The sequence below is a fragment of the Montipora foliosa genome, chromosome 9, assembly GCF_036669935.1.
Source record: "Montipora foliosa isolate CH-2021 chromosome 9, ASM3666993v2, whole genome shotgun sequence".
In the NCBI taxonomy this organism is placed as follows: Eukaryota; Metazoa; Cnidaria; class Anthozoa; order Scleractinia; family Acroporidae; genus Montipora; species Montipora foliosa.
Window position 1 is genome coordinate 9,369,771 of NC_090877.1, and position 22,100 is coordinate 9,391,870.

Below are 22,100 nucleotides of genomic sequence, written 5' to 3' on the forward strand. Positions count from 1 at the left end.
ATGGCATACGACGCGTGCTAGTGATACATTTTTGACATTTTTTCAGTTCGCCACAATTTCTTTACTGGAGGCTTGTAATGTACTCTTCAACAGCGCAATGTACTGTTATTGAGATGATGGAAGGGGACCGAACATCAGTGCCCAAGTTTTTTCATGATCACCCAATCTTAAGTCTAAAATCATGAAAAAGGTATTACGCTGATCTTAGTGGACTGTAATAATTTTGTACCATTAAAAATTTAAGTCGCCTTTTTCTATTGTCCTTTTTGTCATTGAACCCTTGTCACTCCATTCCCCAACTCGTTCGGTGTATAAATTGGTAATTCCATGTAATATCAACTTCGGGCCATGAGTTAAGAAAAGAGAAGGAAGAGGAAAATGGCAAATGAAAGGAAAAAATGAGAAAATGGTACCTTCGCTGTGCACTTAGTAGTGTGTCCTCAAAACTTCCCCCAAAATAAGAAGTGAAACCAAAACCAATTGTGGCTCGCGCGAGCACATTTTCCCGCGCTTTGTGTCGGCTACGTGTAATTACTTCGAGTTTTGATTGGTTTACTGGATTGTCTCCCTCCTTTTTGATTGGCCAAAGTAATTACTTTGGCTTTGGTTTTACGACACTAGATTGCAACTCGCTCTATATAGCCAAAACGCTAAGATTAATCGCATTTTGAAGTTGGTTTGGACGATAGTACTGGAATGTTAGCAACAGCCGACTAAATTTATTCATCTCAGCTAACTGAGGAATTTAATCGGTTTTCAGCTCCCCGTTAAACTAGATATCAGCTGACCATATTCACGCCCTTTTGTGGTTTGTTTTCAAGTTCAAGTGTGAACACAACCATTTAGGTCGCACACTTCTCTCGGCACTGTTAGTAAGCCTGGAAGCATTTTGATAGCTGCCCTAAACCGCAAGAAATTATCAGCGCTTCTTCACTGAGCGTTCGTTGGTCCAAGCAACTAACCTGAGCTCTAACGATTGCACTGCCTTGAAATTGTGTCTCGAGCTAAGAATTTTCGGTACGTTGTTATGGTCTTTTCAATTAGTTTCCTTTGCGTTTCGCATTTCCGCCGAAGATTTAAGGAAATCAAATCAAAAGTCTTTTGATGTTTGCTTGTTTCGGCAATCGATCATTTAAATCCTCTTGCACAACACAGCTTAAATCCAACTCTAAAAGACACGAACATTTTTTACTTAATTGAGTTGTCTGTCGGCCATCTGTTCTTCTCGGCGCCAGGTCGAGAATTTTCCCTTACAGTCCTTATAGCAATTTTATCCGGGGTCAGACTCTAAGAAAAACATATACTCAACATCTTAGCATACTTAAGCACACTGAAATGCTTTTTTTGTGAAGAGAAGAGCTTAACGTTGATGGGACCACGAGAATGTTTGAAAACGCGTTACTATCGAGTGGTCATGAAAAAAAGGGAACCAAACAAACACTTCTGCACATACGTAAATAAAATAATAAATCACTTTTGGCGAAATCAAAGGGATAGTTTACAGGACAAAAAGTTTACCTAGATCAGTGCTATATAAATGGTCTTCCGTCGGTCAAAAACTAATACTGTTTCACTTTAGTTAACAAACATCCTCACCATTACATCTTGCACTGGCTTTGAATCACTATTTGGTAAGTGAATTCTTTGCAATCAGATGCCATATTTGACATACCGCAAACGCCAAATTAGTGTAAGTAGGTTATGCAAAACATATGCTTTCCCTGCCCTTTAGCCTTGTAAAGTGTGTAATCCTTATTTTCCATTCTTTGTCCCGGCAAAACCGCCTCGACTAGTGTTGCTATTTGCGGGGCAGAACAACTACTACAACTAATACAACTTTCCCATTTACCCAAAATGGCAGTTAAGCTCAGTTGAGTCGGGACCCAAAGGTTGAAAATTGAAATACCTCAACTGAAAAGAAGTTAACACATGAATGAATGAAAGGGAATGCCGGGACTTGGCAAACAAAAATGGATCGACTTTGCCTGCTTTAACTTCGGCTGAAACATTGCCAGGAAAATCTCTTGGGATACGCAAGATTTTTTACCGCAAACTGTCGCAAGTTTTGTGATGATCACAAAACTTGCGACAGTGAGAAAATGCAACACTGTAATTTTTTATCAGCACAGCTTGATCCTGACCGATTTTACAAAGCCTAATAGAGATAATCGAAGCCGGCTTTTTGCTCCCAGTTTATGAAAAACCTAGCTGTTTCAAGTTGTCATATCAAATAAAAAATGCTGGTCAAATTACTTGAAATGTTTACTGCGCGGTATTAAATCGTGAAGAACAGGTTAAAGATCTTTAAATTGCAGGAAGAGTTTAACGCAAATAAAACGATAGCAGGGATATATTTTCCATGATGACTTTAAAAATTAAGGCTTGAAGGTATTTATAGCTGGCTCAGTGTTTTCGGTTTAGGTTAATTGAGTTCCTAAATTAGGAAATAAAATTTCTAGCCGGACATCAGATTATTGGATCTTGAAGTTTTCGACACCCAGTCAAAGCAGAAGCATAACTTTGTCTGTGGGAAACGCGTGAAAGACATTCCTTTTCCCAAAGTCACACTGCAAAGCCAGTTTTGTCAAAGTAAACCTAATAATCTCTTGTCCCGCAAACATGAAAACTGAACGCTAACGCAAGATATGATTGGTAACTGAGTTACTTTTCATTTTGCAAAATCGTCAATATTGAACATGACAATACCTTGGAGAATTATAGAGGTAAGGACAAAAACTGACAAAAATGATAAATTAGTTAATTAGAAATTATTATGAGAGGTTAGTTCAGTATGCTGAGGCGAAAGCAGAAATCTACAGCACTTACTAGTTTTTGAGGGGCTTCCAATGTGAACCCTTTCCCTTGTCGAGTAATCCGTCATTACTATCAGAAGAAGTTGTCAACGTCTTGTATCAAGCAACCCGTGAAGTAACTAGACTGAATTGATTGTTGGAGTGTATTAGACATTGCCTTCGATAAGGATGTTCGATTCTTCATCACCTGTTATTTTTATTCCAATCCTGAGTTGGGATGAAGAGAATGAGAAGAAAAACCTTTCTTCATAAGAATACTAGTAGACAAAAAAGCACACGATCAGTGGATATTTCGGGATATGCCAAATAGAATTTACCTAGAGTTAACAATGATTGAAATTAACCAGTTCTAAATAAAGCGGAATTGGTTGTCCCCCTAGCAAAAGTTTTGAAAGGGGAGAGCCAAATCGTTTTTAACGAAGCATGAGTCACGAAATCTGTCATCGATAGATTATCACTTGACACCAAACTGAACGCTCCTTTTCTTACTCCCCACACTTGGAGAGTACAAAGGAGCTAGGATTAGCAAGCGCGATCGAGGAACGCAAAATATTAGGTTAATCCCACTGCAAGCGTCTTAAATTTTAACGCACGTGAGTGTTTTTCACAACCAATATTATTTCAAAATTCAACATTGTCATTAGTGTTTCCCCATTCGTCGCCAAGGCTGCCAAAGCAACCAATAAGAAATTTATCGGAATATAACCTCGTCCTGATTTATTTAGTATTATCTCCTTGTGTCAAGGAAAGCCATAAAATACCAGTTCCAAAATGTTAAAGGTTCTGATAGTTTAGAAGGTTTAGTTGAGGTGGGAATTCTTATTCAGTTAGGGTTTCTTATGTGGTTCTCTCTCTGGCTTCCTCAAAGGCGACGGTCTGCACCTGACAACAATTATACAAGTGATGTTGCAAAACATGCATGTTACTTAACATTCTGTAGGTTTTAAAAAGTGTTATAAGTCGCTTTGCTAGCTGTAACAATCCTGAGATAACACTTACTTTCCGACTAAACAGATTTGCCGAAATAATTAAATTTTGGTGCACGCCAACTTCGTGGATCCAATCAGGCGGACCGCACATTTGAGGTTTATTACCTTGTTCTTCTGTTTTCTCAGTCGATGATCCTGTGATATCGATATGATAGGTACATGTCAATTCTCTTTGTTTAATCGTTTTCGCATTACTACTGAATTCTTGCTTATAGCTCAGAGAAAGTAGCGTTCAACAAATGGTCATAAATACATACATAAGATTCACCATGTTGTCCGCTGTGTGAATTACGAAGGAATCAATTAACAGAAACCACCATATTTTCATGGCCAAGGCACGTTTGGGAAAGGCATCATAGGCGTTCACAAAGTGCTATATGGTCATAAATCAATGATTCATTAACGCGCCATTCTTCTAGAAATTGAAATACTGGTAGTTGAGAGAGAAATAGCTTTAGTTGTTCACGGTAAAATCTCTCAGAATCCACTGAGGTTGTAGCTTGGATATAATTTGATAAACACCTTCTCCCCAGGCCTTTCAATTCTCTCCTTCGTTCATTTGATGCGTCTCGTGATCAACTGCGCGTACCACGCATCGCCAAGGCCTTACGTAGCTGGCGTCACCTGCCGAGTTAGGCATCTTTCATGCTTAAGTAGAATGCATGCCCAGAGCCAGACGTTTACTGAACATAAATTGCAGCATTGCGTAGGTTAAAATAACAATACAAAATATACTTAACGGAGAAAGAAGCTCAGTAATTGTATCGTAAAAAGATGTTATGGAGATTATTTGTTTTTTTGTCCTCTCACTTCCGTCGTGTTGCAAGTTTGTTTTGTTTCGTATAATTTTTTTTTTCATGTCATTTTGCTCAAATTGGATCAGTTGATTTAACGTGAACCTCTTTTCCAAGTTGTTATTTTATTTCTTTTTATAACTAATCCGGTTGTGAGAGCCTGAAAGCTTAACAAACGTAATTTGGTAGAACTTGACAAGAAGGTTCTTGAAATGTGCCGCTAAGAAAACCCACTTTTTGAAAAGTCATCACAGCGATAATTTAATTTCTTTGTTTATTGCAAAAGCAAGAAGGACCTCAGAATATTGCCCACGTTTTCAGACAAAATCCGCCTGCTGCGTTAAAACCGGTAACCACACCTCGATAAAACTATCGTCGTCGATTTATCGCGGATTATAAGGTACGGACTGACATATACTTGGCAAGAAGTGTCCTGCTAGATCGTGCCCCTTTATCTTTTAATAGGCTTCACTTTTGCCCAAAGGCTTACTTTTTAGTAAATCGAAAAGGCGTTATCATCTCCCGGCAGCTGTTAAAGAATGGACTAAGCTGACAAGAATATATTACATGATCCGGCAGCCTATATATAAGACTTGTTGCCAGAGGGACTGAAAAAGTACTTGAACAGTCAAAACTAATCAAAACGTTGGCGTTTCCGGAGGTGACTACTCAGATTTTAAAGGAAATCTCTTCAAAAACATTCATACACTAGGTAAGTGTAATGCACCCTGGTAACCGCCGATGAACAATTTTAGTAGCTAGCTATTTTTTCAGTTCCATTTGACCAGCTGAAGGGCATTACAGTATAAAGTTCCTTTCCTTTCCTTTCCTTTTTATGCACAACTGAAGCTCGATCGGTACCATGAAACGTCGATGCTCAGTTTTCTTACCTTGCTTCGTAAAAGGCCTTATTACGTTCATTTTAACGTACAACAGATAAAACAACTGTTTTCAGCTTCCTTGAAGACTTCATGCTTTTTAAAATACTCTGCATCCACTCGGTTCTCAAATACTTTCGTGCTTGAAGGAAGACTTAGCTATACAGTATTTAAAATGGCCTGTTTTGAAATTAAAATAGCTTAACTTTGGAGAACTTTCAGCCTGGTTACATTTAGAGCAGTAACATTTTGCCTTAATTCAGCCAACAAAAGAAAACCAAAATTGTTTTGAGGTTTTTTTTTCAGTTTCCGTCAAATCATTTAATTGGATTTTGCATTTTCTTTTAATTAGTCAAGCAGGAAGCTAAGTTCTGGTTACGCTGGCAGGAATATTGTGTAAGGTCAGACAACTGAACAGAGTCCGCTCGCGATTCCCTTTGAAGAAAGCAGTGAAGAAATTGAGACACCCAAAGAAAATATATCTCAACAAATCATTGCCGTTAGAGATAAATAATTGTCTCTTTGCGTTAACGGAACCCTAGCCACCAGAAAGTTCATGTTTTAATTTGTCAGTCTTTTTCCGTAAAGCTCTACGTATACCAACTTATACTATATAGTGATCATAGCATAACTACAGAACCGTCAAGTGCAGCAATGGACACAACTAGCTTTTATCCGAATGGGGACTAAACGTCACAACAACGTGGCTACTTATATTCATGCATTCGATTGCCTGAGACCTTACCATAGAAAAGTACGTCTCCATAGCCTTGATTTTAATACTTCAGCAACAACTTATACATTTACACACTTTAAATGAACCTGCGTAGAACACCTTTTACATGGCAGTACATTGGAGGCATCTACTTTGGAATGATCACGCTGTTATCTGTGTCTATTTTATATTGAAAATAACGCGATAGTTGCTGTTGGCTGTGTCCCAGTTAATGGGTGCACCATCGCGCTGTCATACGGGAGGTCATGAGTTCGACTCCGGCCGGACCAACACTCAGAGTCTGAAAATAACTGAGGAGAAAGTTCTGCCTTTGTAATTACATCTGCAAATGGTTAGACTTTCACGTCTTCTCGGATAAGGACTGTAAACCGGAGGTCCCGTCTCATAGTCATTGTTGGAAATTAAATAGTATGGGACGTTAAAGAACCCACACTATTCAATAAGAGTAGGGGACGTAGTTCCCGGTGTTGTGGTCTGACCTTATCTGGACGGGGCATATTTCACTTCCTAAAATTAATTGTAAACTACGTAACAAGCAGTCTGGCTAAAGTCCCCCATAAAGCATTGTAAATTAGCCCCAAAAGGCCCCAAGGGGAGAGACTAATAGCTTCACTCCACTTCACTTCACTTCATAGTTCACAAGCTATGCTGAATTCCCGGAGGTTGGCCACCTTAGTAACTTTCAAACTCATGGTTGTGGACGGCGAGTACCGCTGGGGTGAGCTCTTGAGGGCGTCCGGGGTCATGACCCCTCCCTCGAATTTTCTTTGGGAGCTTTCCCTCTAAAACGCCATTTCCGGCATTCCTGAGACTTGAAAAGCGTTATGAAGGCATGAAATACAGGAATCGTGAAATGTACATTATCTTTTCATAACTTGACAAGCAGTCCATTGGTGGAAGTGGAACAACTTCGTAATAAACAATTTTATTTTATTATTTTGTTGAAGAATCAAACAAAGTAACAAGGAGAAAAAAAAGGCTGCTCAAAGGGGGAGGGGGGTTGCACCCCCTTCAACCTCTCCCCTGGATACGCCTATGCTTAAACTGAAGCCGCTTTGATTACGTTTTGCAAAGTCATGCAGCATTACAAAAAACTTCATTTGCCAATACTGTTCAAAGTGCTTTACGTGAATTGCTACAGGCTAAAAGGGTAAAATCTTTCAGAAAAAGTAACACTGATGCAAACATAAAGTGTCAGCTTGAAGGCTCAGGGGACTGAGGTTGGATGTGCCGTGATTAGAGGCTTCAGAAGAAAACAGGCGACCGAACACCCCTGTCTCAAATGTAGACTGCTGTAATGAATAAGAATCCCCACTGCTTAACCAACCACAAGGGGAAACAATATCTCTTAAAAGTAGTCTTCACAGCACCATCTACCATTTTACGCGCTGAGCAAAAGCCTGCGTGCCAGATGTCACATATTGTTTGAGTTAACAGCACCACGTGGTTCAATAACCTCAATCACGGTGCTCAGTGAATATCGAGAGAACGGATCAGCCTATGTATGGAGTTCAGACAGTTAGGCACGTAAACGAAAACAGGGAATTTTTCAGGCATCGATTAAAAACGAGACTCTACTAGTCGCTAAATCTATTGAAAGGCTGACTGTGTTATTCTTAAATTCAGTGCTTTGACCTGAAAAAACAAAGAGTGACACGAAAACCGCTAAGAAGGAACGGAAAATCGGCCCCCTTTCATCTTTAACACAAACGACAAATAACAAAACAAACAAATTCACGAACGTTCTTTTCGGAAACGCCATAGTCTATAGTTTAAAAACAATTACGTTTTAATTGCTAGTCACTAAGGAAGAGCGTTTTATGTATGATTGATTTCAACAATCCTGTACCACCCACACGGAGATGAATAAGTACTTTACAATTACAAAAAACTCTTTAGAATAGGGTCGGAAGGAAAAGCGTCTCCGTGAGGTGTTTTTTAGTTCATAACGAGATCACAATTAAAACGACTGAAAACCCGCGGTGCGCATAATTTCCTCTCGCCGCGAGCGCCGAACATGAAATCATATTGCAAGACTGACTCGACTGAACGATGGAATCTCAGAGATACAACGATTGACAAGTGGTAATAAGAGGGATTAGCTATGAGAGCTGTTTGCTAATCGCACAACAGAAAGTCAAGAACCTTAAACTGTGTTTATGATGAAACGTGAGGAGACGTAGTCCGCGCGAACTGAGCAAACTGATAGACGAGAGATCGTGATGTTTGCAGAATCAACGCCATGAGACACGATTCATTTGATCGGCAAAACTAATCGCCTGCAAAAATGCCTTGAAATCCCCAAAATCTACTCTCCAATTTCACGCGGAAGACTTAACATTCTACCTGTCTCTGAAATCTAAAGCCTTAATAAAGAGAGTCCCTTATGTGGAATTAATCTATGGCACTTTGCAGCACGGTCAATTAATGTATAATTAGCATTTTATCGGCAAGGCGGATCGGTATAAAAGGACGTTGACAGCTGATTCCGTGTGATGGATAACAGGTGTAAAAGAACTGAAAAAGTGCTGAAAGAATCGTTATTATAAGTCATTATAGTATCGGTTCTCCAGGTGCTTAAAGTCATTTAACCTTCCAATGACTCCATGACTTCCACGCTAAAATCTCGATTGATTAGAATGCTCAATGCAAACCTTTCCTCACAGACATCTGGCACAGCATAACGATCTTCTTCCTAATAAATGTCACTTCTGGCGATAAAAAAGGATTAGAGGTATTAGGGCCTAAATGGTTTTTCGGGAAAACAATAGTTCAGGATGAAAACACGATAAGGGTATCCATGCATAATAAGTATCTTTCTCAAGGAGTACGAAACTGTTGGAGATGACTTTAAGTCCCCGCCCACAGTCAGAACGGATAAATGAGGTCCTTGTCTCTTGCTGAGATTCTTTCACTGAGCTAAATTTGTTTCAGAACTGCTCGAGGGATGTTCAGAAAACTGGCTGAAAATTTCACAGGAAGTGTGCGTCAATTGAGGCCAGTTGAGCTAACATCGTCGTGCCTCTCGTTTTAGAGGAAATGCTTCATTTCTTTTATCATTGCTAAAAGCAACAGATAGAATGGGCTCAAATGAAATGTAGCCAACCTTTGATAGATTGCAAAGGAATTAAGCCTGCTTTAACCACTGTCAAGAGACCACTGTCAAGCTTGCTGCTGCTCCTGTGCCGCTGTTAAGAGCCTTACATGTACTTTCAAGATTTAGGAAATAACCACCTCAACATAGAGGAACCGGGGGAAGACCTCTTTTATTTCCTTGCTACGTCAAAGAGTACATGAATAGTAGCCCCAAAGGGAAAGAAAACTTAGGAAATAGTTGAACATTGAGCGCTCGCCTTGCAAGTGAGTTTACTGCTGCTATCAATAATGCTAGTCTAGACATCTGGTCTCCTTTAGGTCAATAACAGGTTCGGATGTAATTTGTAATTTAGCACTATGATATTTATTTATTTATTTTTTAACGTTAATTGTTTTCTGAACTTCAGTGACACATGAAGCAGAACAGCCTTTGAGTTGGACCTTGTAACTGTAAGCATTTATCTCTTGAGCTACAAGCATTACGAGCAACGCCTAAACTTCTACACGCAGCGTCCCAGCCCAGAGATAAGCAGTTCGTAAACCGTTTACAAAGATGTGTCAGTTAAGCTTCGTGGCAATAACTACTTTTTTGGTCCCCTTTTTTCTATGCGCTGTTTGGCAAACTTCTTCAGAGGGACAGCCTTGGAAACATCTCCAGCCTGATCTCGCCCCGCAGCCAGTTGGAGCAGCCAGGGACAAACTTAGGCTAAAAATGCCTCCCGAGCCCTCGAGTTACCCAAGCGATCCGTTACAAAGCGACCGAGATATCGATTTAATGAAGAGAAAACTCGGTCAAGATTACGATCAAGACCGTACAGCGCTGAACAAAGACGAGGTCTTGATGAAGAAAAACAACGCCACTAAACCTCAAGCACAGGGGAATGAATTCGTGCGCAAGATGCTGACCAAAAGCATGCCGGAGGAAATAAAAAATCTTGATTTCAAAATGCCCGGGATGAAAAGATACCTCGGACCAAAAGCAAGTAAAAAACTTCAGCTCTGGCTTTGGCAAGTTTCCTATTGTTCGGTGGTTCCAAAGTGGAAAGACCTGGGAGTGCGATATTGGCCTCGCCACATCAATGTCGGAAGATGTTCCAGAAAGGCAACATGCTCATTCCCTTCTGGGATGAGATGCCGCGTAGCTAAAACAAAGAATATGGGAGTGTTGCGATGGCACTGTCTGGATAGATTTGTCCCGCGCAATGACACAACCTGTATCTGGCTGAAATTTTTTCACCCAGTAATCACGGAGTGCAAATGCAAGTGTTTACACTAAAGGCCGCCAGCTTGGCTCATCCCAGTCATTACCGCTTGCATGGCCTGACAAGACAGGTCAGTCATAGTCGAGTTTAGCTGTAAAATCAAGACTTTTGCAAATAAAACTTTGTCATAGAGACAAAAAATTGACTGGATTTACGAGTCGCTCTGCGTGAAGTATTTCTTTCCAGGTGAACTGAGCAGGCAGTTCATGATGTGTTGGACGGCCGCGTGGTGGATGTGCTTTCCTGATCCAAGGAAGATTTTGACGTGCGCGCCTGTTGAATTAGGCGCATACTAAGGTCAGAATAAACAGATTCACACCTCATTTACGAGCTTAGTTAACAACGTGTCAGGAAATTGCTTATGTGATTTGTAAATTAACCATAGTTTAGTACATTTCAGACGTTTCAATACTGCATCCAATGTCGGTGATGTAACGAGGTGCTGCTCTCATTCGCTTACTCATTAGAGCGCACTGAGTTTATTTTACGTTTCTTGGACCCATCAGCGCCATAAAAAAAAACTTTTTGATCTGGCTGACACGTGTAGATCGCGTGAAGATAGAGAGAATGGTTTCCGGCATTTTAAAACCTTTGCAGCTAAAGTCAACAACTTTAAAAACCGCTATTGTCTCAAATTATGGACTGCATACACTGACAGAGGCAAAAAAAACTGTTCGGGCGCTGGTCAGTCACGAATTAAGAAGGAAAACGAAATTATAAATTAAATCCCCTAAGGGGGGAGCAGATTATCTCAAGGATTTATTTGACTTAATTATGTAATAGGAAAAAGAGTCTACTATAATTTAGCTTTTGATCGCACAAGCAACATTTTTTACTTCTATACTTATTACGGTTTTGTGGGCAAGACATCGAACGATTTGTTCATCAGTGCACTGAGGTCTACAAAACGCAATGGTCGCAACATTCAAAAGCGCCAAAAGTCACGTTTTGTTTACTTCGTAGCATATGAATAATCACTTGTATGAATGATATTGATTCAATCCAATTAAAAAACATTTAAACTGGATGTTGTTTCGTGCTCGGTTCCTATCTTTTTCTGATACTTTTTTCCGGGTTACCATTTTCGTCAAAGCGCTTTATGAGGTTAGTAAAAGTTACAACCCCATCGCTGCTAAAAATAAATCCCAAAAAACATTCCACTGCGAAGAACAAAGGGCGAAACAATTACAGAGAAGGCGACAAATCCTCAACATAATGATTTCACGGTTTTACCTCTTTTGTTTAGGAATTTTCAGTTGACCGAGTTTTAATTTGAACATGAATAACTCTCTCTAAGAGAAATAGTTTTCATTTTCTTCTTTGTTCTTTTGTGCGCATTGTCGACAATTTGAAAGGAACCATAATAAAAATAAATGACCCTCATTTTTGCAAAAACGCAAACAAGGAAAAAGTTTGATCATATGCTTCAGTTATGAACTTCTCCTGTCCTGGTTAGTGATTATGGGGGTGGAGAGATAAATATTGTTCTTTCTAACGCTATATTCCATCACCCTTATATAACTTCAGCATGTTTATAGGAAAGAGAAGATTAAAACGGATGCTGGGAAACGACATAATGACTTTATTCGCTTTCCCGCTGCTTAGTAATAATACACTATACAAATACAGTCTAAAAGGATCTACGAACAAGGACAAAAGCCGCAAATTCAGAGCCACACTTAATATGAATGAACTACTCTGAGGAAAGAGTTGAAAGCTGTTGTCGTGCAGTTAAAGTGTTGATCATTCCAGGGGCGGAAAGCTATCGTGCCACACCTTTATAATATCCAGAATACAATACTTAATGACGCGCACAATTTCGAGGGAAAAAAGTCGAATGCCAAATCTATTTCTAGGGCCGTTTAATTCGTTTGCCTCTGCAGTATGTACAGAATACAAATCTAGTTAAATGCACCAACTTTATCAAGTTGTGACCCCCGAGCTATTGAAGTCAAAGCAAATCAGATACAGTGGCAAATGTTGGTTTCTGAGGAGGAAGAAAAAAAAAGTAGCAAAATAAAAAACAACTCTTCGCGAAGCGGAGAGGACAACATACAACTTTTGTAAGCATCAGTTACTTAGGGAGTGTTCTTGTTCATTAAAGCCCTAGAAATGAATATGCTAAGGGGATGCACAAGGAAAATGCCGTGGAATCCAACAAAAAGAAGGCCTCTGTGCTTCTTTTCCCTGCGATTTGTAGCAATACAAGGATTTAGCGTGCATGTTTGGGATGTCACTTTTGGCAGAACGCCATTAATAAATCTGCAAAATCAATGACGGAAGAAATGATGCGGGCTTAAACCTCTCCAACATGGGAACTCTGTCACCAAGGTTGCACTCAGCAGATTGTTGCCTTGAGAATTGCAAAATCGTTTTAATTCTTGTTGAAATATCCAACGGTGTTCTGATTCTTATCAAAAGGAATCAAATTGCAGTAACAAAAAAATGAGTGCTACCTCCACTCCAACTTCTTCCTCATGTGGGATGAGCGTGACAGAGAGGAGGTTTGCGTGCAGGACCATTTACAAATGCAGCTCCTGAACAAAAGGAAACAAATTTCCTTTCACCGAAAGCTATTTCGTTATTACCCGAAATTGCCTCTTGGAATTCTCAGTTGTAACACTTACTTTAAAGCTGCGTTTTTCAGTCTTAACTAAGAGAAACGGGCAGTTCTAATAATAAACTACATGATAGAGGTTGAGGCCTGCTGTCAATCTGCAAGAATCTTTTAAGGTTTGTCAAGTTTCTTGTTACTTTTTCTGTCTAGCTAGGTACATTTTGAAGTCTTGCACGAAAATGGGGCTTTGATCAGATTCCCACAAGAGTTAAACACAGGAAACAAGTTACAGTTTCTTGCGTGATTGTCCAGTCGAGGACAAAAAAAAAACGTTTTAACTGAGTTTCCGGCTCGTTACTAGTAGTCACATTCCATCAGATCCAAGGGGAACAATGTTCCGCAGAGCAGAAAAACTGCGACAGATCTGCTCAAAAAGACGTCTTGTCTCCGTGACCTTTTCAGCTATCTCACTTATGATTCGAATTGTTGACCCCTTGAAAGTAGAAGAGAAACGCCTAAGCCATACTTGGTCTAAGCCCGTTCGTCGATGTCTGAACTCTCACTGGATTGTACGTGCAAAGAAACGGCTTAGGCAAAATGAAAGATGAGCCATTGTTTACGGTTTGATCATCATTAAAAAGAACTCTGGAGGTTTAATTGGAGGCCTACCATTTTACATATTTAGGATTGCAGTTGCATTTGAAACAAATTCGCAAATACAGGAGAGCTATCTAGGGACGGCATTTTTTGCATGATAGGGTTAACAAGCTATCGATAATTTCTTGGTGGGGGTGGGGGGTTGGGCGGTGGAGATCAAACAGTAGACGCTGAAATGACAACTTTCTGTCGTAAATAGGATAATTTACTCACGCTAATGCTTCCAACTTCCATATCAAAACCAAGTGGCCCGCTATTTTTCGCCAAAAGAATCTCGACAACCCTCATAACCCTCAAAAAATAAATTGAAATGAAATCAACAACAACGAAATATCATGGCGCCACCTCCAGCGCCGCGGAGTTCTGGTTGCAACACAGCGGGAAAGGCGGATAAAATTCACGCTGATTTTTTTCTAGCTATTGCATACCGCGTGTTGCGGCGGTGTTTGGCGGCGGAATTCTGAATTGTTTCCGGTCCCGTTTGTTTTTTCAGTTCCGTCCATTAATAGTCAAAGTGCTCCGCTCTTTACTCAAGACCTGTCCTAACAACAACACAGCACGCTGCAGTTGAAAAAAAAAAAAATCCAGGGGAAAACGATTTTGGTTCGAGTTAGCGAGAAGTTCGAGTTAACGAGGGTTTGAGTTCATTATCGGGAGTCGACTGTAGTAAAAGATGGAGCCATGGTACTGGTGGAGCAACCTGAATAATAAGAATATTTTAGATGAAAGAAAAGCATTCCGCTATTTCCTTGGGGAGCGCGCTAGGGAGCCGATTTAAAAAAATGAATCTTTGTTGAGCATTTTTTCGGTTAGTCCGTGTTGTCCTGGTGTATAGGGAAAGGACGCTGAACACTGCGTGTTGGCTAGAATGATTAGGAAGGTTGAAGTGTCGAGCGAATGGTTTCGCCATGATGCTTCCTTATCGTTTCTTTCCACGTCTCGCAGATGTCTCTTAGTCTTCTGCACGCTTCGCCAATGTATATCTTTTTGCGTAATGTACATGTTATAAAATAGATAACATTTGCAGAGGGGCTCGTAAACCGGTCAACGGCTTTAATTAACAGATCGCGTCGGTCCTATCACTTTTTCCGCAGTTTCACATCGAGCGCGCGCTCACTTTATAAAGTGCCCGGTTGATCGTCAGGTTTAGTGTGCTTCTAATTAACTGGAAAGTTATCTATATTTTTGCCGCGTTTTAATGAAAAGAGTGGAGTCTTCACGAAGATTTTACCTGTTTCGTTGTCATTTTGGAGTAATTTGAAGTTCTTGGGAATCACTCGTTTTTTAATTACCTGCAAGGTTGTGAGCGATAAGTTAGAAGTGAGTGTGAATGGAATTCTCTAGTTCTCCACCTTCTGTGGCGTTTGCAACGTTGTCTGTCCGTCAACGGTGTTGAAGCGTCCTGACAATAGCGTCAGGGTATCCACGTTTTTTAAAGGAATGGTACATTTCCTCTGTAGTAAGTAATTGTGGGAATCTTTGGGTTTCTGGTGCACACTAGTTCATAGACCGTTTCTAGTAAGAGAGATCTTGGCATCAAGAAAAGCAATTGAAGTTTCAGAAATTTCCCGCCAGGTGTATTTAAGTGCCGGGTGAAAAACATTGACAGTCGGAACTAATGAACTGATTGAGGTGTTCATTGCTACCCAATACAGTCGTCGATGTAACGGCCATAAAACTCAGGTTTGGCTCCGGCATACTGGTTGAAAATATAACTGACGAATAGATTTGCACAGCTAGGCCCCATGTGACCATGGCAACAGCGTTGGCATGGTTACATAAATGCACCGTTGGCCAACAAAAAGTGATCAGCGGCCTTTCCCTTAACCAGGACAACACGGAAACGCGGCCGAAAAAATGCTGAACAAAGATTCATTTTTCAAATGAAACACTTTTCTTTAAACTAATTTATTCACGTTATCCGCGTTGCTACATCCCCGCCAACAGCGTAGCTCCATCTTTCACTATATAAAACGATAACAAACGGCTTAAGCTTTCAATTTTCTCTACGGTGGTCATTCTACCATATCAACTCAGTTAAATAGAGGATGTCACATGGCCGCGAGGGGATACGAATTTTATCTTCGAGTGCTGAAAGTATCTCTCACGAGTGAGCAAAGCGAACGAGTGAGAGATACTTTCGGCACGAGAAGATAAAATTCGTATCCCCAAGCGGCCATGTAATGTTCTGTTTATTATATAGATATTGATGAAATGTCCGGTTAAAACACCTTGTTTTACTCATTTTCGAGATGAAAAAGTGGTCACCAACCGCTAAAACACGCATGTTATGTAATGTGAAACAAGATATGAAAGTTATGAAAAACAAATCATGATAATGTAAAATTTGCAGTAAAAATGTTAATGTAGTAGAGAAGAATTATATTAAAGCACAAAAGTTTCTTACAATGAAGAGGAAGCTCGCGTTTTATAGGCTAGTTGTATTCGTTACCATGACGACACCTATATTCTCACATGTGAAAAATAAAAATGATATGTTCACTGCGCGCGGTGAAGATATGATTTTTTAGTAAAAGGAGAAATCCTGGTATTTCATCAGTATCTATATAATAAAACCGAGGTCTAAGTTCCTTGCAATAGGAAACCACTTGCAAACCCCTTAAGAGGTGGCTACTATTGTTATTGCGCATAAGTTCTGCGCATCTCGAATTTCCTATGAGTAGTTTTTGCGCGGTTCAAAACTATGCTGAGAAAGCAGAACTTAGCAAGTGCTCTTAGTATCCAAAAAGAAAATTGGGGCTAACCAAGCATTTTTCAGAGACAATTAAGCTTCAATTTGGAAAAGATCGCCATACATTGCTTTGTATATTAAATCCTTTTACAAATACTGTTGATTAATTGTCTTCGAAAAAATGCATGGTTACCCTCAAATTTCTTTTTGGGTTTCAATAACACTTATTAAGATCTGCTTTTTCCGCATATTCAGTAAACCGCAGAAAAATACCTTTGAATTAGTAGACACTGTCCTTAACAGAAACACGATTAAGAACCCCAACTGGCCGGAGGCAACTAAAGCCCGGTTGTTCGAAAGCCGATTAACGTTAATTCCAGATTAAAAATTAACTATGGAGTTTATTTCTCTATTCCCAAATGTTGTTCCAAATATTCGGCAAGAGTTTGCATTAGAGAAAGTCAATCTTGAAAATCAAACATAAGCAAAAGAATGTTCAGCAAAAAGTTGAAAAAATGGAAGCAAATTTTACGCTAATCCTGGATTAAGTTAATCGGCTTTAGGACAACCTGACCCTAGTGGCTATCAGTTTACAAAGCGTGGTAGAGTTAAATCCGGGACGACCGGAAGCAATTCTAAACCAGACGTTAAAACGGGATTTTTAGCCCGGGGCAACCGTATGCAAACCCAATGCCCTAACCACTGGAGCAAGCCGATTCCCTAAACACTTCTGAACTGAAGTTTTATTGAGGAGATTTCTTTTACGGACGGTGCCTTCTATATTGTTATTGCGCATACGTTCTGCGCATCTCCAGATAATCGGATTTCCTATCGCCGATGCTTACTAATGCAGGCATATTTTTGCGCGGTTTAAAACTATGCAGATAAAGTAGATCTTCGTAAGTACTCTTGGTATCCAAAAAGAAAATTGGGGGTAACCATGCATTCTTTAGAGATAATTGAGCTTCATTTTGAGAAAGAACGCCATACATTGCTTTGTGTTTTAAAGCTTTTTACAAATATTGTTCATGAATTATCTTTGAAAAATGCGTGGTTACCCCAATTTTCTTTTTGGATTTCAATAACACTTGTTAAGATTTACCTTTCCTGCATAATCACAAATCGGGGCGAAAATACCTTAGAATTAGTAGGCACCGTCCTTAATGATGACTGTGGCATACTCGGGAAAAATCTGAGCGCTCCTGAATGAGGATTTAGTCGTAGTTCGGATGCTCTACCTTAGACCTACAGAAGACTTCAAGTTAGGGAGCGCGGAAGCTCAGCCGTTTAAGAGAGGCAGCGCGATCAAGCGGTTAAGTGCGCTTGCGCGTCCCGAAATCCCGAGTTCAAGGCCCGTTCAGATTTCTCATTGAGTCTGACCCTGGTTCAGCTTCCTCGGCTAAAACTGGTTTGCCTCCGGCCAGTTAGGATTCTTAAAAACAGATGTCATTCCGTTCTGTTTTAATAGCACTGAAACCCCACATGGGCATTGGGTCACTAAGTGAGTATGTATACATTCAACTGGCTATAGGTGACATAATACAACAAGAGTCTTTTACTCTTGAATACAACTAATACAGAAATGTCGAATAAATGGCATTTCCACAAATGTTTAAAGGAGATAGGGAATCTTCCGTCGGCCCTGTTAAGGTATGAAGAGATTTTATTTTCAATGATGACACCAGGCTTACCCGAGTTTAGAATTTTATTTTTGCCATGGAATGCCATGCTGCCACTTCAAGCAATACACAATACGGTATGAAACTAAATTAGTTTACAAATTGTCAATAATTTCGACAGCTTTTAGAAGCATTATTTTAGATATTCCCATACAGCATTAAGTCATATTCGTAAATTACATTGACTAAATAAATGATTGCGAATCTTGATTTAAGCCCTCTGTTAAGATACCTTTTTTCCCCGATACACCAGTCTTTCAAGTGAATTACATGCATGCTTTTTTTGACAACGACGGCTACGAGAGCGCCACTAAAAATAGGATCTGCAGGCTCTGCATGTGCGTTTTACATTTTGGTACATTTCTTTGCAGTTCTCGTCCAGACAACAACAGCAAATAGTATCGCGATCTTCTTATAGTTTTGCCTATGCGCGAGCCGTCAATATTTCGTGGTATTGCCGTCTCACTTTTGCGGCCTGTGATTGGTTCTAATGTTGAAATTGACGTCGTTAACGTTGACGTGGGAGAAAATAAATTCCGTATTGGGCTCCGTCGCTTCGCGACTCCGTCCAATACGGAATATATTTTCGTCTCAAAATCGCAATTTGTCCAGTTTTAGAGAGGTAAAGGCCCTGTCCACACGTATCCGGATGTTTCAATCCGCAAATTTTTCTCTGCGGAATCAAAAATTTTCACGTCCACACGTAACGTGTTTCAATCGAATTTGCCCGTCCACACATATCCGGATTCCTTTTAGTATCCAGGACTCCTCTGTGACTATTGTCAACAGAGCATGCGCCATCTGGCACGCGAGTTAGCGACAAGATCGTCCAGCTGCCACGTTGAATATTTACCTGGTGAAGACTGGATTTCAGTTTGTAACGTCATCACATTCGAAAATATCCGGATTCCACCGTCCATACGATTCCAATTTCTATGCGTACTCTGGAGAGCGGATTAAAAAAAATATCCGGATTCGTGTAAACAGGGCCCCAGCAAAGACGATGGATACGGCAACAACAAAGCCACTAAGCAAGAATATTAAATGATTAAAATTGAAAGAATATCGTGCTGTACGTGCAGGACGAATTTGCGTGCTTTTCTTTGCCGTACTCCACAAAACAACAACGCGAAATCATCAAAGTTTAGGTTTTCAGTGACAACAAGTGAGCATATAACCGTGAATTTTTAATTTAAAACCGTCCGAACTCATCCAGTTACACAGGATAGTTCGCCCGTATTGCACGACGTGAACAAGACAGAATAACCGCGAAATACTTGCGATAGCGCTCAGTCATATTTTGGAGTGACGTTTTCGTTGACATTGCAGTTGTTCTTGCTCCCAAATAACCAGTTTCGAGGTTATATAATAAGGCAGACGCAAGCACCTGACGACAAATTTTCAAACTTCTCTCCAAACATCCATCCGTTTCATACCAGTTTTATTCACGTAACACTTGGATTGATCGCAAACTTATCACAGTAACGGGAAATAAACCTTTTAGACAACGTTCTCGTAGCCGCCGTCGTTTGTAGGAGCAGTCGCAAAAAGCAAATTGTTAATTTTTCTTTGCTGAATCTGTTACCTTTTTAAGTGTGAAGTTATTCTGCATCAGTTCCAGATGCTCAAGTTTAAACCCGGGCCTGCCAGGTTTGCCTTGAAAATCTTACAGCTGAACGTTGCGCGAAAATCAAATTGGTCAAATGCATAGTTTCCGTGAAATAAACGGCTGTAACCTCTTTTTACCTTTTCTAAGAACTAAACCAGCGACGATGAAACGAGAAGGTTAAAGATGGACCCAACTACTCACTACTCTAGTTATCACTTCGTGCCGAAATCCGGTAACTTTAAACGCATATTTGAGCCTGCTCAAACTGTGATACCGGCGCTAAAGCTGTTGACACGTATTAAGGGTAACGTCAGATTAAAATCATCCTAAGACTATTCAGAAACCCCTTCTTTCTCGTCTAATCACGATCAGTCAGGAAACACCCAAACTATGAACTCCATTAAACACTGAGTCCAGCTCAACACAATCTATACGAACCAGTCGTATACAGACGCATTATTTTGTTAACACAACTATAGTTGGATGTTTCTTGCTGAGTATTCTTGAGTACATTATCTTAGATAACTTAAGAATATCATAAATTACCTGCGTGCTAGTAGCATGATGCATTGCGGCCTTCGCTTCAAATATCACAATTTCAGTCACCTCGTTGTCAGATCAATGAAGTTCGGTGAAGTCACGGTAAAAGTTTCGCCCCTCCCACCTCCCCTGGTGGCGGTCGATGGTGTATCCTACATTTTACTCGCCTTTAGCCCTGGCAGTCGCGGGTATCCTCCCATAACTTAGGTTCCCGTGTCAGGGCCATTGTATGCATTGAGAATGATTTACTGTTTTCAAAGAACTTTGCATTATAGGCAGTCTGTAACGTCAACCCGGAATTAAACCCATTTCTCTTCGTAGATCAAATTACAACTAGTGCTACAACTTTCGGGAACCTCTAAAAAAGTGACTTTGAAGGAGAGATTTTGGCGAACGAAATAACTGGTTTTAGACAAGTGCAGAGAATTATTGAGCGGAAACGGTTTCGGAAGTGACCAGACTCACGTACCGAGATTCCGACCTACATTACCTGCTACTCAAAACATTGTCACTCAACTACAAGCATGAATGTGCAGTACTGGTGATGAACCGCGTCATGGGTTTGAATACATCTCCTTTCACGGCAATTCACGCATCTCTGACCAGTGATTCTGACGCCAACACGCTTGGGTAAGACACTGTACTGGGAATGGCCCTTTGTGCATGCAACTGTATTATGGAAAAGTGACAAACTTGTTGAGACCGTCGATCTATTGTCACTGATCAAGGTTTTTCTTAAACTGAAAACTCGCTCGAAACAAAGGCATTACATTTATGGCAGCCAAGAACTTTAAAAAAGTTCATCTTCAGGTGGGGCGTTTGCAAACTAAACAGCTGGAACGCCGTCGCCCGACGGTCGGAACTGCTCGGCTGTATCTCGAGTTTGCAAGTTTTTAACGAAGACTGCGCTGTCGTAAATGTGTACCTTTGTTGGTGGGTCTCTGAAATCATGATCTTCATCATCTTCTATAGCTTCATTGAATAACTCCGACAGCCTAGCGTTGCTCTGAACAGAACACTCGTCCTCTTCGATACTACATGTAGGTGAACTGTCCGAGACAAGCAGCACATTCTCTTCCTTATTAGTGGAATACTCTTCTGATTGACTCAGTTCAAAAGCTCTCTCAACTCTTTCTGCCGAAGAAGAGTTCTTTGTTGGGAAGTCCGGGTCTGTGTAACTTTCGCGAGGGTATTCAGTGTCGAGATCTTGGTCTTCCTGTCCCGATATGTCAGATACTAGGTCTGCTGGTCTTGCATATCCTGAACTTGTCTCCGAAATGACACTGTCCCTGACGTTATCTGGCAACAGTTCCAAGTAAGTGTGAACGCTGGCTCGCTTGAAATCTTCGTTTTCTCTTAAATCCTCGCATTTGCCTATGTTAGACCCCGAATCTTCTATGTCGGAAACCTTCTCCTTACACTTGCTTTCCTCGCCGAGAGAAGCCACAACTAGACCCTGTATTTGACTTATCCTGACCGACGCATAAGGCGAAGTAGGATCTTCTGATCCCGCAAAACTGGACGATACACCACTGTCTCTATTATCATTCTCCAAATTAGAACAACGAGAATCACCTTCTGTTATGGATAAATCATCATCGCTCACAGTTGCGTATAAATTTTCGCCACTGCAAGTATCCATCGGTCCTTCGCTTCCTGACCTTGCGCTGACCTCACTCGGAGAAGCAACTCCTCCACTGTTTTCGAAAAGACTCGAGGTTTTTTCGTCCGCACTGGCAAGGCTTGCATAATACGGTTCCTTCTCGTTGATATCATCACTCCGACTGCTGTGTACACT

The 22,100-nt window shown here is 40.5% G+C and overlaps 2 protein-coding genes across 11 annotated transcripts in view; one reads left to right on the top strand and one right to left on the bottom strand.

The window, feature by feature from the left end:
• The window catches only part of LOC137970816 (noggin-like), a 37,818-nt gene extending 26,225 nt beyond the window's left edge, over positions 1 to 11,593 (top strand). For 6 of the 10 annotated variants that reach the window (XM_068817387.1, XM_068817388.1, XM_068817395.1 and 3 more), the window contains one exon: positions 9,714 to 11,593. In XM_068817387.1, the coding sequence (XP_068673488.1) occupies positions 9,860 to 10,582 (723 nt within the window). In that variant the 5' untranslated portion in view covers positions 9,714 to 9,859 and the 3' untranslated portion in view covers positions 10,583 to 11,593. The other 4 variants (XM_068817396.1, XM_068817389.1, XM_068817397.1 and 1 more) reach the window with 4 other exon arrangements.
• A 6,568-nt stretch (positions 11,594 to 18,161) lies between these two features.
• LOC137971144 (uncharacterized) overlaps positions 18,162 to 22,100 on the bottom strand; it is a 16,695-nt gene continuing 12,756 nt past the window's right edge. Inside the window, exon 7 of the mRNA XM_068817888.1 lies at positions 18,162 to 22,100. This exon is cut by the window's right edge and continues 575 nt beyond it. Within this exon, the coding sequence (XP_068673989.1) occupies positions 21,129 to 22,100 (972 nt within the window). The 3' untranslated portion in view covers positions 18,162 to 21,128.